Source organism: Elephantulus edwardii, unplaced genomic scaffold (assembly GCF_000299155.1).
Source record: "Elephantulus edwardii isolate Elephantulus edwardi_28Jun2011 unplaced genomic scaffold, EleEdw1.0 scaffold00147, whole genome shotgun sequence".
In the NCBI taxonomy this organism is placed as follows: domain Eukaryota; kingdom Metazoa; phylum Chordata; class Mammalia; order Macroscelidea; family Macroscelididae; genus Elephantulus; species Elephantulus edwardii.
Genome location: NW_006399897.1, coordinates 8,173,680 through 8,190,653, shown reverse-complemented (window position 1 = coordinate 8,190,653; position 16,974 = coordinate 8,173,680). Strand labels below are relative to the sequence as shown.

The window sequence follows — 16,974 nt, the reverse complement described above, 5'->3', positions numbered from 1 at the left end:
CTATCATTCTTTCACTATGTAGGTTTCAGTAACTTCTGGCTATTTCTGATTGTTGTGCCCAACTAATCAAGGGACATACACCACAGGATTACAGATGAGGCACTTTATCAGCTGCTCAGTGGAAGGGTCCTAACAACGAGGCAAAACCCACGCCTCTTGGTTTCTGCTAAGAGGTTTTTATACTCTTTTTCACTGTAGGTTCATGGCTACTGTTTACAGCAGTCTACTGTAAAAAATACTTCAAGGGCAAGAGATACAGCTGTTGAAATATTTCAAGGGTACAAAGATACATGGACAGTATTTTGCAGTTGACGCACATCAAGGATACATGGAGTGCAAAACATAATAGACAATAACAGTTATTTGTTTGGGAAGCAGTTCAAGACACAACTCTGAGGCTTGGGGCAAAAATGTTTCCATACAGGGGTTTAGCTACATAAAATGGAGTCAGTTTGGCTTTTCACTGACTATAATTAACCTCTTAATAACTTAAGTATAAACCCCTTAATAAAAGAAAATGGAGCACAGAGGCCTATTCTGGATTAAGTTGCATCTGCTAAGGAGCGCATTTATTTATTATCATTGTGTTCTTATTTATTATCACCTGGTTCCCATGTGCCTGTTTCATGTGCATCTCTGTCTATGTGATAGCTTAGATAATATTTCCCCAGCAAATCTGGCTAAGTCTTCTTTCTAATTCACTCACTTTCTTTCAGGATCACTCAATGAAAACTCATTTCATGTTAACTTGTCCAAATTAAATCTTTTCCTAAATACTCTCTCTATTAAGAATGCACTTTGAAATAATTTTTTGATTCAGAGTCTTCTTATATGCAAGAAATAATGATCCATTTCTTAAATGTACTTTAAATTATCATAAAAACTAACCGTCAAGGCATAACTTTACATAATGGTTGCATTTAACCATTCATACATACTTGAACACAGTGCAAAAACTGGGTGGAGAATTTCATGAACATCTTGGACACTAAATGATAGATATGGATGATAATTTAAAGGGAAATAACAACCACCAAAAAAGAATCTATAAAACAGTAACATTGTTGAGATATTATTTCATGAGAAAAGAAATTGCTTAATTATTAAATCTAATAAATTGCAATTGGAAACTAAAATTCAGTAAATTAGAAATAATTTTACTGGAAATTTACATTGCATATTATAATATTGACTACCAGATGGTAACTGATTTAAAAGTTATATCTCTCTTATCCAAAGAAACAAATATAGAATGTCTTCTCTTTAGCTGAAGTGGAAAGTTAATTTACACATATAGTTCATTTTTCAATTATAATTTTGAAGTATAATTATATGCTCTTTCAAATCATTATTTTAACTAACATTGTTAGTCTGTAATGTAGATGACAGACTATTGTTTCTTATTGTTACAATTACAATGGAAAAATCCTGTTAACACCTATTAAAGTGCCATAATGTTACAGGGTGCAGTGTAAGGAGCTACAAAATGAAGACTTAGGGTTTTAAATCCACTTCGCTGCTCCACAGAATGATGGGCAGCCTTCCCCCAATAAAGGTTTAACACCTTGGAAACCCAAGGGAGGGCCCTTAAGATGGAAATTCACTTAAGGGCAAAAGATTTTGTTTGGTTTGGTGATGTCTATCAGTCAACTTGAATCAATTTTATAACCTTTGTTGTACAAATGTTCTACTCCTTAGGTGTTGTAGATTAAGCCAAATAATAAGTATATTGTTGTTGTGTGCCCTAAAGTCAGAAGCAAATCATAGCTGACCTTTTAGATTTTCAGAGGCAATTAATTGCATGGGAGGAGATTGTCTTTCATTCTCCCTTGGAGTAGCTGATGGCCTTGAACTGCATGCCTTCAGGATTGCAGCACAGCTCAACATCAAGAAAACAAAGATTCTCACAATTGGAAGTATCATGATAGACGATGAAAATATTTAAGATTATTAGCAGCTTCAGCTTGTTTGGCTTGGTACCAACAGCCAGCAAATCAAAAGATGAATTACTTTGGAAAAATCCACTGTCAAGGACCTCTCCACAGTGCTGAAAAGCATGATGCCAATCTAGAGACTAAGGGGCACCTAATCTAGGCCATGATCTTTGCAATTACTTGCTATGCATCAGAGGGTTGTTTAAGGACTAAGGACAATAGAAAAATTGATGCCTTTGAGCTGTGGTGCTGGAGAAAAGTCTTGAATATACACCATGGACTGCTAAGACAACAAACAGATCCATCCTGGGGAAGGTGAAACCAGCCTGCTCCTCTAAGGTAAGAATTTTGAAGACCCATCTGACATGCTTTCAACATCATGCATGTAGAGCCCAGTCCTTGGAGAGGAACATCATGATTTGAAAGGTGGAGGGACAGTGCAGGTGAGAAAGACCTTGGATGAGATGGATTGATACAGTGAGTGGGATTATGAGGGTAGGTGCGTCAAGGGCAAGGTTGGCTCAAGATAGAGCAGAGTTCGGAGCTGTTGTATGTAGAGTTGTTATGAGTTGCAAACTATTCAATGGCAAATAAGAACGACAGCAACACAGTACAGTCATGCACACCATTGTCTTGGGTATTCTATATAACATGTTGATTTCTTAGTATATTTATTCTGCTAGTTTTAGAAACTGAAAATCATTTTTATTTAGGAGTAAGTAGCAAAAATTTACTTTTTGTTGTTGTTTGGCAAATGGTTTAGGACAAGTGAATAACTAAATGATTATTGTTATTTTTTTTTAAAAGGCAAGCAAAAGTCCTTACTAAAAGCAACTTAGATTTTATATATATGTGTGTGTGTACATATATGTAGATATATGTATGTATATATATAGGTATGTGTATAGATATAGTATATATGTGTATATAGATATATGTATGTATATGTATATATAGTATATTTCTGTGTGTGTATATATACATATATATATATAGAGAGAGAGAGAGTATATGTATGTATTGTTGTTGTTTGGTGCCGTCGAGTCGTAGGTGACTCATAGCAACTGTATGAACGAAAGGCCTGAGCACTGTTCGTACATAGAGTTTCTGGAGGCAAGTGGATGCCGCTCCTGCTTCCAGGCATATATATATATAGAATATATATATATATTCCATATATATATATGTGTGTGTGTATACATACACATACATATATATGAAAAATAAAGTGTCAATGAAAAATATCTCATTCACACACACAAATATCAAAAGTTACAGGATCTTTATTACATATAAAGCTACATTACATTAATGACATACTAAAAATTAATTTCAGAGCCTTGTTTGTATAAATGAATGTTTACAAGCTGTGCGTTAAAAAAAGCTCTGCTGGAGCTGTGGTGAAACCATTAGATTGTTAACCTAGAGGGCAACTGTTAGGTTCTCCAGCTGCACTATAGGAAAAAAGAGGACCCACTTGTTCCTATGAAGACTGAAAACCTACAGCAAGTTCTATTCTGTGTTGCAGGGTTGTTCGGAATCACAGTCAACCAGACAGCAGCATTTGTCTTTCTTTTTGGTTCATGATAGTCAATGTTTTAGTCATATATTAATTCATTCACCACATATTAAATGATTTCCAAGCACGTGGCAGGCATAAGAAATGGAAACAGTGTCCATGAATTAAGAGATCTTTGGTGAATGAATGAGAGATCAGTGTGCAAGCACAAACAAGGAGGAATGCACGGTCTAGTTGCTTCAGCATAGAATAAAGGACAGGAACCTATGAGACCTCACAGGACTAAAGAAGAAAATAACACCATAACAGGACTAGTGAAAGAGATCTGGTGGCACATCCCCCACGTGTTGTGCTGCCAACAAAAGGCTGCAAATCTTTAATTATCTCTCTCTCTGCAGTCTCCTAGGATGAAAATATAATCCTACAAATCCTGAAGGAGGGTCATTATGAGTCAGAATCACTTGATGGCAATAATTGAATTGAGAAGGAATGTTGGGTCATATGAAGCACTTAGACTTCATCTAAAAGAGAAGGAAATAGAGTCTTTCAATGGTTTTAAATTACAAATACTTCATTAAAATAAAGTTATCCCTTTTTCCATTTGTAATAGTTTATGGTGAGCATGTGCTTTATGCTTGCCTCAGGAGAGGTTATACTTAGTAGTTTACCTTAGCTATATAATTAAGTTCAAGCCTTGTAAGTAGAAATGATACACACAATTTCTTAATGATCTACAATTTACAAGATAAACCTTTTCCTTCTAGTAGTGCTTTTTTCTCCTTGGAAAAGGGAATGTACAAATCTATAACCCAACTGTGTGAGGACGTCGCCTTAGGGTCTGACAGAAGTCAGATGGAGGTGGAAAGGATCTAGGATCCAGAATGACTCCATACAGCAGAGATGCCCTGTCAGGTAAGACCAGCCAGAGTACATATTCTTAAAGATGGCTAAGAATAGAGAGAGAAAGAAACATATTAAGAAATTCACAAAGATATCCTGATTATAGAAGACAACAGTTTCAAAGCAGTAATAACTGACTGAATGCCTACAGAGACCTGACTGGACTAAAGTGATAGTAGTTGTTCTTGTTAAGTGCCGTCGAGTCGTAGGTGACTCATAGTGACCCTATGAACGAAAGTCCTCAACACTTGTGTGACTTCCATCCTTTCTCCAGGTTCATAGGGTTTCAACTTTAAAGAATATTGTGACTGTGTTGGAAGTCTGGAGTTAGGAGTGAGTTCCAGGTTTCTGACGTGTACGCATCATGGGGCAATTACTGCACTAAGTAGCACAGCATGAAGTGTATCTCGTACAATAGTAGTTAAGCACGCATCTACAAACCTAAAAGGTCAGTGGTTTAAATCTATAAGATGTTCCAGAAGAAAGATGTGGCAGTCTGCTTCTATAAACATTGTAGCTCTGGAAATTCTGTGTAGCAATTCAGTTTTTTCTTACACACTCGTTTTCAGTTCAATTGGAACCAATTCCCCAGCAGCTAGTATGATTTTTTGGTATAGAACACAGGAAGAGAACCTCCTGAAGAAGAACCCTGAGACCAGCATGAAATAAAGAAATGTAGAACATTCAGTCTTTTAAGAGAGTATTGGGAGTTATTAGTAAATGAATGGAACTGACTACATGAGGCCAAAGAACACAAGGACAGAGCACTTAGTGCACAGGGCAAGTGTAGTGTGGAGCGTAGAGTATAGAATATATAGGCTCTATATAGGGTCCCATTTCATGTAAAACTCAGGACAATCAATATGAACTTCAATTACTGTGCAGTGATTTCCACAGGAAATATGGAGGAATAGTACTATGAAAAAAGAACTCAGGACAACAGATTTTGGACTTCTCATAATTTGTTAGCAGTTCTTTGTTAGTTTGCTTTTGGTGGATATTCCTTCCTGCTCAAGTGCAGGTGGCTGACCTCTTTAAGTTTATCCTTCCAATCAGTCACTGGTCTGAAAAACCTTTTAACAAAGTATGCTCAAACAGTGTGAGAACAAAAATATTTATCTCTGGAAAAGTACCTATAAGTGTCTTCTTGGATAAAATTTGTCAGTTTTATTGTATGAAAATTCTAGTTTTTATCTACTTGCCAGTAGTTCTTTTCATGTTCTTCTCAATCTATTGGTTTATCTGCTTAAGATTAAATAGCAGGGTAAGTTAAAATATCTTTAAAACACCAATTGTTAATAAAATTTAAATTCAGTTTGGGAATTAGATATTTTCTTATATGCACTTCAGTGTCATTAAATATTGTCTTTTTGTTTTTCAATGATTTGGAATTCTATTATCAACATTCAGTAAACCCCTATAAGCATATTTATCAGACCAAATTGTTCTCCAGTGTCAGCAACCCATGTAAACAATTTTTGCTGCTGTTAGGGCCAACTAGCAACCCTGCAAACAGAACATTAAAACCTTATTCTACCCTGTGCCATCCCCATCATCTCTTACACACTTGAGCTCATTGCTGCCATCACCATGTCAATCCATCTCATTGAGATTCTTCCTTTATTTCACTGAACCTCCATCTTTCCAAGCGTGCTGTCCCTTTCCAAGCAATAACTTCTCCTAACATCATGTCCAAAGTATGTGGGATGAAGCTTCACCATCCTTGTCTCTAAGAAGCACTCTGGCTATACTTTCTGTAAAATGTTGTTGTTGTTGTTTAGGTGCCGTCGAGTCTTAGACGACTCATGACGACCCTATGAGCAAAAGGCCTGAGCGCTGTTCATGAAGTTTCCGGAGGCAAGCCATTTCAGAAGTGGATGCCACTCCTGCTTCCAGGCTTCTGTAAACTATCTGCATTCATTCCTTTTGCAGTCCATGGGATAGTTAGTACTCTTTTTTAACACAACAGTTCAAAGGCATCAATTCTTCTGTCATCCTTATTTACTGTTGAGCTCTGAAATGCATAGTAAGTGACTGAAAAGGCCATGACCTGAATTAGGTTCTCCTTGATTTTAAACTGCTATCATTGCTCTTCAGTACTTTGGAGAGATCCCTGTTATGTAAAGTACGTTATGTTGTTATGTACTGTCAAGTCAGAAATAACCCATAGCTGAACCTCTAGTGGGTTTTCAGATGTAGTAAATCACATAGAGGAGACTGCCCGTCTTTCTCCCACAGAGCAGCTGGTGGATTCACATTGGTGCCTTCAGGCTGGCCAGAATTCCCTACGTAAACAATAATAATCTCTAATATTTTTAGGATGAAGAGTCAGAGAAAGAGAAGACCCTTAACAAGATGGATTGACACATAACTATAAAAATGGGCTTGAGCCTGTTGGAGATTATAGCATAGGATAACATAGTAGAGAGAACAGTTTGAATTCATTGTTCATAGGGTTGCTGAGAGGTGTAGTTGATTCAATAGCATATAACAAAAACAGCAATATTCTGGTTTTTGATCCAACTATTCTGAGCAAATAATAAAGAGTACATTCAAAATTTTTTCTAAATATATTAATTTATAAGAAAGTTCACTTGAACAATTTGCACCAGGCTTCCACTAATTTTGCTTAAGTCACAATTTGTGATCACCATCTGATCCTGTCTACTACAAATGATCCTTTTTTTTTAAATCTTGGTTCAACATTTTCATTCACATATTTGCAAATCCAAATGAGAAACTTACATGTTTAAATTTGGAATCCAGCAGAGCCATGCTGGACCCAGATCTACAGGTGAGGTGTCTCAGTATTTGTTTGCTGGCTTCAGATTTTCCAGATCCTCTCTCACCACTAAAAGGAAACAAATGGGAAAAAATGATTACTGGGTTGGAAAAAAAGAATAAAATAGGAAATTAGCAGATAATAAGTTAATGCTATGATTTCACTCTTAAATTCATCCACTCAAAACAAAACAAACTAGCAAGCATATGCTACATCTTGTGCCAGCCGCAGATTTAGATGTTAGGATTACAAATAGTGTAAGATGCTTTCTACCATAAAATATCTCATGCTGTAGAACTTAAAAATGTGGTGAATCATAACAGAACATTCTTGAGCTGAAAAGAAAGAAAATAACTTGCCCTCAGTTTTTTGGTTTTTTTTAAAAAAAAACAAGTAAATAAGGTGAACCAGAAAATCCTGATATACTGAAGTGTCTGGGTCTTGACAGTAGTATGCACTTGGAAATTGGGAAATTTGTTAAAAGCTCGTAGCTTTTCTTTTCTCATTTTCAAAATGGGCTTAATGCATGTCATTGTTGCTAGGTGCCGTCTAGTTGAGTACAACTCAGTGACCCAGTGACAGCAGATTTGAACACCGTCCTATGCTGTGCCAGCCTCACAATCTCTGACACACGGCTGTGATCACTGTGTCAGTCCACTTGGTGGAGGGTCTTTCTCCCCTTCTCTACCTTTCTGATCATTTAAGTGGATATAGGTACTAAATTTTATTCCATTCTGTTGTCAGATATGACCAAGCATTTAGTTGATACCAAACATAGATCAAGCTGTCTTTTTAAAAACAAACAAAAAAAAGTAAATAAAAATCCCCACAGCAATTGAGCCCAGCTCAGAACAACTATCAATTAAATTTCCAAGATTGTGTAGATTTTTAATGGAAAAGGTTGACCATCTTTCTCCCACGGAGTGGTTGCTGAGTTTGAACCAATGACTTTTTGGTTACCACCCTTACTAGTTTCAAATTATGCTACTAGGAACTTCTTTATTGGTTACTTTAAATTGGTAGGAAGCTGCACTGCAATCCTGAAGGTACATGGTTTGAATCCACAAGCTGCTCCACAGGAGAAGAATGAGCAATCTCTTCCCATGTGATTAAATGACTATTAAGACCCACTAGAGGGTCAGCTATGGATCAGTTCTGACTTGACAACATACAACAACATCATGATTTGCATTTTTCTTTAAGTTAGGAACAAGTGTTAACTGAAGTTGTTATCTGTAACCACTTTTAATATATCTCAGAATATTTTATTCACTTTACTGATTTCTATAAATAAAAATTTATATACCTGGCACTATAGTTCACATCATAATATTAAATTAAATTATTAACATGAGGATTTATAACATATAAAAGTATATTTGGTAGAGGAAACACAATAGGTATACATATTATTGTTGTTGTTGTTGTTATGTACCGTCAAGTCGTTTGCAACTCATAGCGACCCTACGCACAACAGCCCTAAACCCTGCTCTGTCCTGCGCCAACCGCACCGCCTCTGACACACCCATCCCGATTACCCCAGTCACCGAATCAATCCATCTCATAGAGGGTCTTCCCCTCCTGCGCTGTCCCTCCAGCCTCCCAAGCATGATGTCCCTCTCCAAGGACCCGTCCCTCCTGGCAACATGTCCAAAGTATGTCAGACGAAGCCCCAGAATCCTTGCCTCCAAGGAGTAGCTTGGTTTAATCCTCTCCAAGATGAATCTCTTTGTTTTCCTGGCAATCCATGGTACATTCAGTACTCTTCTCCAGCACCACAGTTCAAAGGCATCAACTCTCCTTCTGTCCTCCCTAGTCATTGTCCAACTCTCTGATGCATAACAAGCGATTGCAAAGACCATGGCCTGTATCAGGCGCACCTTAGTCTCCAGAGAGACACCGTTGCTCCTGAGTACTTTAGAGAGGTCCCTAACAGCAGACTTTCCCATCGCAATAGTCTTTTTTATTTCCTGACTGCTGGTGCCAAGAGTGTTGACTGTGGAGCCGAGCAAACTGAAGCTGTGAACAATCTCAATCTCTTCGCCATCCATCCTGACACTGCCAATTGGTCCAGTGGTGAGAATCTTTGTCTTCTTGACATTGGGCCTCATTCCATACTGAAGGCTGCAGTCCTTGACCCTCCGCAGCAAGTGCATGAGGTCCTCCTCAGTTTCAGCGAGCAGGGTTGTATCAACTGCATAACGCAGACTGTTAATAGATCTTCCACCAGTCCAGATGCCACAATTCTCCTCATAGAGCCTAGCCTCTTGGATAATCTGCTCTGCATCCATGTTGAAAAGGTATGGAGACAGGATGCATCCCTGGCGTACACCCTTCCCAATTTTGAACCATGCAGTGTTACCCTGCTCTGTTCTGACTACTGCCTCTTGGTCCAAGTACAGGTTTCACATTAACACAATTAAATGTTCTGGGATTCCCATTCTTCTCAGAGTCAGCCACAGTTTGTTATGATCCACACAGTCAGATGCCTTTGCATAATCAATGAAACACAGACATTCTTCTGGTATTCTCTGCTTTCAGCCAAGATCCATCTAACATCAGCAACAATATCCCTAGTACCATGACCGCTTCTAAACCCAGCCTGGACTTCCGGCAGTTCTCTGCTGATGTGCTGTTCTAATCGTTTTTGGATAATCTTCAGTAGAATCTTGCTTGCATGTGAAATCAATGACACTGTTCTGTAGTTTCCACACTCAGTTGGGTCACCCTTCTTTGGAATGGTATGCATATAGAAAGATAAATAAAGCCCTCTTATTAGTATTTCTTTAGGCTTTTGCCTTTAGAACAATTGTTCTGCTTCTTAAATGACTTAATTAAAGATGTATATTTAAGATAGACAATCTCTTCTATGTGATTTATTGTCTCTGAAAATTTGCTGGAGGGTCAGCTCTGGGTTGGTTTACACTTGACAGCAAATAATAAAATCCAATTATTATTTAATAAAACAATTATTTTTGAGGGAGCGCTGGTGGCTTAGTGGAAAGTAGTAGTTTCACTGCCAACCCAAATTGATTCAAACCCACATGGTTTGAATCTATGACAGCTCCATTGGAGAAAGAAGAGCAATCAACTCCGATGGGATTTACTGCCTCTGAAAACTTGCTAGGAGGTCAGCTAAGAGTCGGTTCTGACTGGAAGGTAGATAACAACAATAATCATCATTTTAGAGAGCTCTTGTGGCCTAGTGGGGAAAGAGTAGCACTGCCAACCAAAGGCTAGCAGTTGGAATTGGCCAGATGTTTCATTGAGAACAATGGGCAAGTTCCTATTTTAATTCAAGAATACCACAGGACTTTTTAAACAATTTGCTTCCTGGCTCTTTGAAACAAGAACATGGTTGATTGCAATCCATCAATCTCACATTCCATAATATTTATTACTGAATTAATAAGATAAAGATAGGTACAAAAGTACTTAAATATTTAAATAAGTCTGTGAATTTTTCCCCTCTAGATTTCCATCTTTGTACCAATATAATTTTATTCAATTTGAGGCATGAGCTACTTTATTGATATTTTATTTTCAACTGAAACTACAGGTAATAACTAAAAAAACCTCGATGGCACATAACAACAACAACAATAACAAGGATTTACAGAAGTTTCCTTGCGTAGAGTTTCTACTAACACAAACCATAAGGGCCTGGAGCAAATCTTACTTCAATATTTAAACAGAGGCATGACTCTCCTTATCTGGTTTCCTAGTGGTGAGGAGTTTCACTATCAATTCAAAGGTATGAGGTTCAATCTACCACCTACTCTAAAGGAGAAATAGGTGCAATCTCTTCTGGTGTGATTCAAAGCATCTGTAAATGCTCTTGAGTGTCAGTTATGAGTTGGTTGTGACTCAGTGACAGTTAAAACAATAACAAGTATACATTGTATGTAGATCATAACATTGTTTTTAAAATAGCTTTAATAAAGTGATAAACATGATCTTTAATAAACAGGATCTTTTATTTTGTTGTTGTTTCCAAGAACACATAATATATTATGTTTATGCTATATCCTAGTATACAAAGCAAAAGAATAAACAAATATGTCTTTAAGAAAGTGCAGCCATAATGCTCTTTGGAGTCAAGGATGGAGAAGCTTTATTTCACATCTTTGTAAAAAGATATTGTGCTTGGAAAAAAGAGAGGAAGACCTTCAACATGATGGAATGATGCATTAGCTGCAGCAATTCGCGAAACAGGTCAGAGATGATGAAGATGGCATAAGATAGGACAGGGCTCGGACTGTTGTTTACAAGGATGTTATAAGTTGTACTCAACTTGGTGGCACTAAACAAAACCAAAACCAATATGGTAAATAGGCATTGCTGCTGTTGTGTACTGTAGACAATGGCATTTTTGAAAATTTTGAAATATCATTATCAAAATATGACATTGAGACCTAAAAATTGAGCAAATACTGTTGAAAAAATCCTCAAAGTCAAACTACCATGAACAGAATACTTGATGGAAAGTTGTCATCAGTCTTCAATTTTTTAAAAAAATAATCAAGCAATATGCAATAAAACAAGGAATTCTTATATTGTACCTAAAATCAAGTCTCTCATTACATACTGTAGCAATATTTCAAATTTTTGTACCAGCTGGTTGGTTTGTTGCTTTTTTTAAAAAAAGCTTAAAAAATTCATTCTTTGAAGATAAATATTCTCATTAGGATTTTGATAATTATGTCCTAAAATTACAACTAGTTTTTATGTAAAGATACATTTGGGGACATACTTTTGGTAAATTATGAGCAAAGATAGAAAAAAGCTAGAAGTACTCCCCAGAGTATTGAAATGAAACAATGTCTGTCTAGCGATTAAGGTGTGCCTATTCCAGCCCATGGTCTTTGCAATTACTTGCTACGCATCAGAGAGTTGGGCAAAGACAAAGGATGACAGAAGAATTGATGCCTTTAATTTGTGGTGCTGGAGAAGAGTCTTGAACATACCATGGACCACCAAGAAAACAAGTAGGTCTGTCTAAGAGACAGTGGAAACAAGTTTCTCCTTGGAGGGTAGAATTTTGAATCTCTGTCTCACATACTTGGGGCACATGGCCAGGAGGGACCAATCTATAGAGAAGGGCCTCAAGCTCAGAAGGGTGAAGGGATGGTGCAGCAGAGGAGGACCCCAGATGAGACGGATTGATACAGTAACTGGGGTAATGGCGGTTGGTGTGTTGGAATCAGTGAGCTGGCTCCCAGGGATGTTGCACATAGGGTCACTATGGGTCGCAAGTGACTCAATAGCACATAACAACAACGACACCACAAGTGAAATACATTTGCAAAGTAAACAAAATAATGTATTTGGTAGAACTGACTTCTGGAGAAATTTTTCATTGGTTTATTAATCATAGAATATTTTTCTTTCCTGAAGTTGTTTTTAGTGGATCATAAAAATGTTCTGGTTCAAAGGTTTAAGACTTCAAAATAAAATAAAGTTCAGGTTAAGTGTGTTGATACTGATTCAACTACACTTGGGAGTATTTCTATGAAAAAGGATAATTTGCTTTGTGTAACTACTCAAATGTGCTTCTTGTAAGATAGGCTGAACATCAAACTGCTGAGAAAGAGAACATCAAACAATCAGAAAGGGGAACACTTTTTCTGTCAACTGTTGAGGACAAATTTAGCATCAGAAATGAAGGATCTGAGTGGTATTCTACCTGAGGATGAAGCACTGAGGTCGCTGCTCCTGGAAAAGCTGGTGGAAGGCTCTCTCAGCACAGGAGAATATGTGAGGGGGCAGAGAGGAGCACAGTCTCCCTGTGCTGCTAAAGTAAAGCTGGGACACCTGAAAAACAGTGCAGAAAAGAGAAATACTGCCTTGTGAAAAGAACTCAGTAGAGCCACATCCCACAACACAATGGACTTGTTCCCAATGCACCAAAGGATATAAATCCCTAACTTTGAATGCCATTTGCATTTATAAGCTTTTGTAAAATCACAGCTTTCTCAGCACATTTTAAGCCTTCTTTATGACTAAGCAGAGCCTTATCTTTCACCTTTAATTACTGGGTTCACAGGTTTCAAAAGATGTTGCTGTCTTTTTTCTTTTTCTTTTATTTTAAAGAACATTCCACAAAGATCCAGTTTAGTAGATAGCCACTAAGTACATGAAAATAGATCAAATATAACTTCTCCTGGTAACATGCAATGTCAACAACATAGAATGGTATAGACGTCTAATTTGGATGTGGTATGGCCTATAGAACTGTATGTATATATGTGAATTTACAAATTTTTCATAAAGATAAAAATTCTATTAATTTAGTTGCCATGAAAGTGTCACTTGTTAAAATTACTGTGACTTATTAAAATTACTAAGAATATAATGAACTAGTTATTTAGAGATAGCGGCTTTGTTTCTTTTGAGATTGTAGTATAATTAATTACTTTAGATTAACAACTAAATGACAAGAAGGCTTCCAGTGGACAAACTTGATTTTTTCTTTACAAAGTAACTGCTCTGTATCTTCAAAGAGAGGGAGCTCTGGTGCTCTGGTGATGAAGAATTGCACTGCAAACTCAAAAGTATGTGGTTCTAATCCACCAGCTGCTCTGAGAGTGTGAAGTTTGTCTTTTTTTTTTTAAATTAATTTAGTCTTATGAAGTTACTATTGTACCAAACTGTATTTCATTATGTTGTGTTTGGGATTATCTTAAGTTAGGACCCACATCTACCTCAGCTAACAATAGTCATCAAGTGTGTCAAAGTTGTTAGAGTGAAGAAAAAAGTGAGACATTCTCTGCATTGCAGGAGCCACAAGAGACATGAAGGAGACCCAACAGTGGGCTGTCAACTCATAAATCAGTGATTCTAATTCAATAATTGCTCCCAGGAGAAAGACTGACAGTCCCCTCAATCCAGAGCTCCCATAAGTCAGAATCAACTTGAGGGCCAGGGTAAAGACATATGATAATTCAATGCAACTGTTATGTTTGGTTGGATCTTCTTCTATATGGATAATATTGGGTCAACTGGAACAACTTGTATAAAGTCTTGGATACTAATGTTGATTTCTTCATTTTAACATTTGTAATAAATATACAATGAGAGTCCTCAGGTTAATGAAATACCAAGTCAGTGATTTATGTTATAATGATTATGGTGAGAGGCTCTTTATACTGTTTATGTGCCTATTTTCCATAAATTTGAAATTATAAAAATTTTAAAACTATTAAGAAGTAAAAAAATTATCTACAACTACAAGTAACAATTGGATGAATCTTACAAACATAATGTTGATTAGAATTTATGAGATACATCACAGAAGGCATTATTCTGTTTATAATTATTTATATAATGCAAAAAAAATAGATAAACCTAATCTATGCTCTTCAAAGTCAAACAAGTATATTGGGCAAGGGGTTAGTAATTGGAAGTGAGCTAGATAGGGCTTTTGGAACACAGCTAATATTCTAGATCTAGGTGGTAGTGAAATTCAATCTTCTGCACATTCATAAAACACATCTTTCTATATGCATTATGCCTCAATAAGAAATTGAATATGTCAAAGTCATTGAAAGTGTGTTAATGCAGAGATTGGAATAAAAATATGTGTATATCTCTGAAACAGACTATAGAACTCAACTCAAACCCTCATATAGGTAGAGTTTTGAGTAAAATACAGATGCAGTATCACTTACCAGTAGAAAAGACTGATGCTGGTATACTTTATCATTTACATGTAAAAGAAATAAATACTGATCTTTAGCTTAGACTATATATACAAATGAATAATAGATTAATTTAACATCCATGTATGAACAGTAAATTTTCAAACACATGCAAAATATGAAGAGCAAAACTTTGAAAATAATGGGTTAAATAAGAAAATAATATAAAAAATACAAAATATCATAGGAAAATAGGTAAAATCCATTACATTCAAAATAACAACTCTTGATCAGTAATCAACACCATAAATATAATTTTTTTTTAAAAAACTAAGAGAATAAGTTGTGCATATAACCAAGATGATAGCACCTACAGATCAATAATATACATATAATAGAAAAATGGAAAAATACATTAAGCTGAAAAGAATGATGAACAAATACAAGATACAAAGAGTGATAATCAGAAAAAAATTTATTTTAAGTATATATAATACACATTATTAAAATATAGTGTACATGTTCTATACATGTATAACTAACTTTGTATATGTTGCTATGGTGTACCATCAAGTTGAACCAACCCATAAAAGACCTGATCCTTTAGCAGATTTTCAAAGGCAGTAAATTACAGGAGAGGAGAAGGTTTATGTTCTTCCTCTGAAACAGCTGGTAGATTGAAATTGCATTGCTATTGAAATTCCTTTTTTTTTAAGCCACCAGAGCTCCCTATAATATTTACATAATATATATGTTGTGGAATCAGTTCTTGGAAAGGGATGTCATGCTTGGGAGGGTGGAGGGACAGCACAGGAGAGGAAGACCCTCAATGAGATGGATTGATTCAGTGACTCCGGTAATGGGGATAGGCATGTTGGAGACAATAAGATTGGCAAAGCATAGAGCAGGGTTTAGGGCTCTTATACAGAGGGTCACTATGAGTTTCAGGCAACTCGATGGCACATAACAACAACAATATATATAGAGAGAGAGCGAGAAGTAGGGGAAGAGGGGGGAGAGGGGAGAAAGAGGGGGAGATGGAGGTGGAGAGTGAGAGAGAGAAAGGGAGTGGGGGGGGAGGGAGAGGGAAAGGGAAAGGGAGAGGGAGGAAAAAGGAAGGAGAGAAGAGGCGGAGAGGGGGAGGGAGGGGAACAAGGAGGGGGAGGGGGAGAGAGAGAAGGTGCAGGCTCTAATGGCATAGTGGCAAGAGGCTGTGTTGCAATTGCAAAGGCATGTGGTTCAAGGCCACCAGTTGCTCTGTGGGAGAAGGATAAGCAATCATCTTTTGTGCAATTAATGGTCTCTGAAAACTCACTGGAGGATCAACTATAGGTCAGTTCCAACTCAATTGTACACAATGACAACAGCACACTATCATATAATCACACACTACAATCATACAATTATAAAGCACATATGTCATTTTGAGGTCTAAGTTTTAGTAGATCAAAGCCATGGTATTTTCTATCACTTCTTATAGAGGCAAACACTGGCTAATAAATGAAGATCAATGAAGAATTGATAATTTTGAATTATAATACTGTTAGAGAATTCTAAATTTATTATGGGCTCCTAAAAGAATGAACAATTATGTATTGGAAATAGATAGTAAAATGTTCCTTGAAAGCAAGAATTGGGGGAAAAATCAAGAACAGAAATATTTCATTTATGAGAAGGGTCAAATTCCTCTAAAAACGAATTCTATTTGGTAAAGGAAAATGTTTTTAATAAAGAGTAAGATATTCAGCAAGGTGGATTGACAAAGTAGCTGCAGCAAGGGGCTGGAACAGAGCCATGATTGTGAGGATGATCTGGGCAATGTTTCTATGCCACAAAAAACAATGCAAACAAAGCACTGAAAATCTAATGTAAAGTTCTTTAAAAATTAGTATAACAACAACTTATGTGTGTAAAGTGTTCTTCTCAGCAGTTTATATAAATGCATCCATTCAGACCTTCTAAGACACCTGTAACTTGGGTGCTAAAAATATCTTCATTTTACAGCTGCAAAGAGTGCTTGCTGAGTTACTCCAGGTCAAACAGCTAATAAGTGGTGAAGGTCAATTTTAAAACAAAGGGCTGGCAGTAAAAATCTGATAAAGTCAAGAGTTGTCATGCATATTGGCAATGGAAATATCTTGTTTACAATGTGATGTGTAAGTTCAACTTAGAGCTCTGGTCTACCAAAATTGCAAATAT

General features: G+C 36.6%; 1 protein-coding gene across 1 annotated transcript in view; it reads right to left on the bottom strand.

Moving 5' to 3' along the window:
• Positions 1-16,974, bottom strand: part of MYO16 (myosin XVI) — a 951,959-nt gene that overhangs the window by 520,829 nt on the left and 414,156 nt on the right. The window contains exons 13-14 of the mRNA XM_006894620.1: positions 12,822-12,949; positions 7,099-7,204 (exon numbers count right to left, since the gene is read on the bottom strand). Of these exons, the coding sequence (XP_006894682.1) occupies positions 7,099-7,204; positions 12,822-12,949 (234 nt within the window). The remainder of the gene's footprint in view (positions 1-7,098; positions 7,205-12,821; positions 12,950-16,974) is intronic.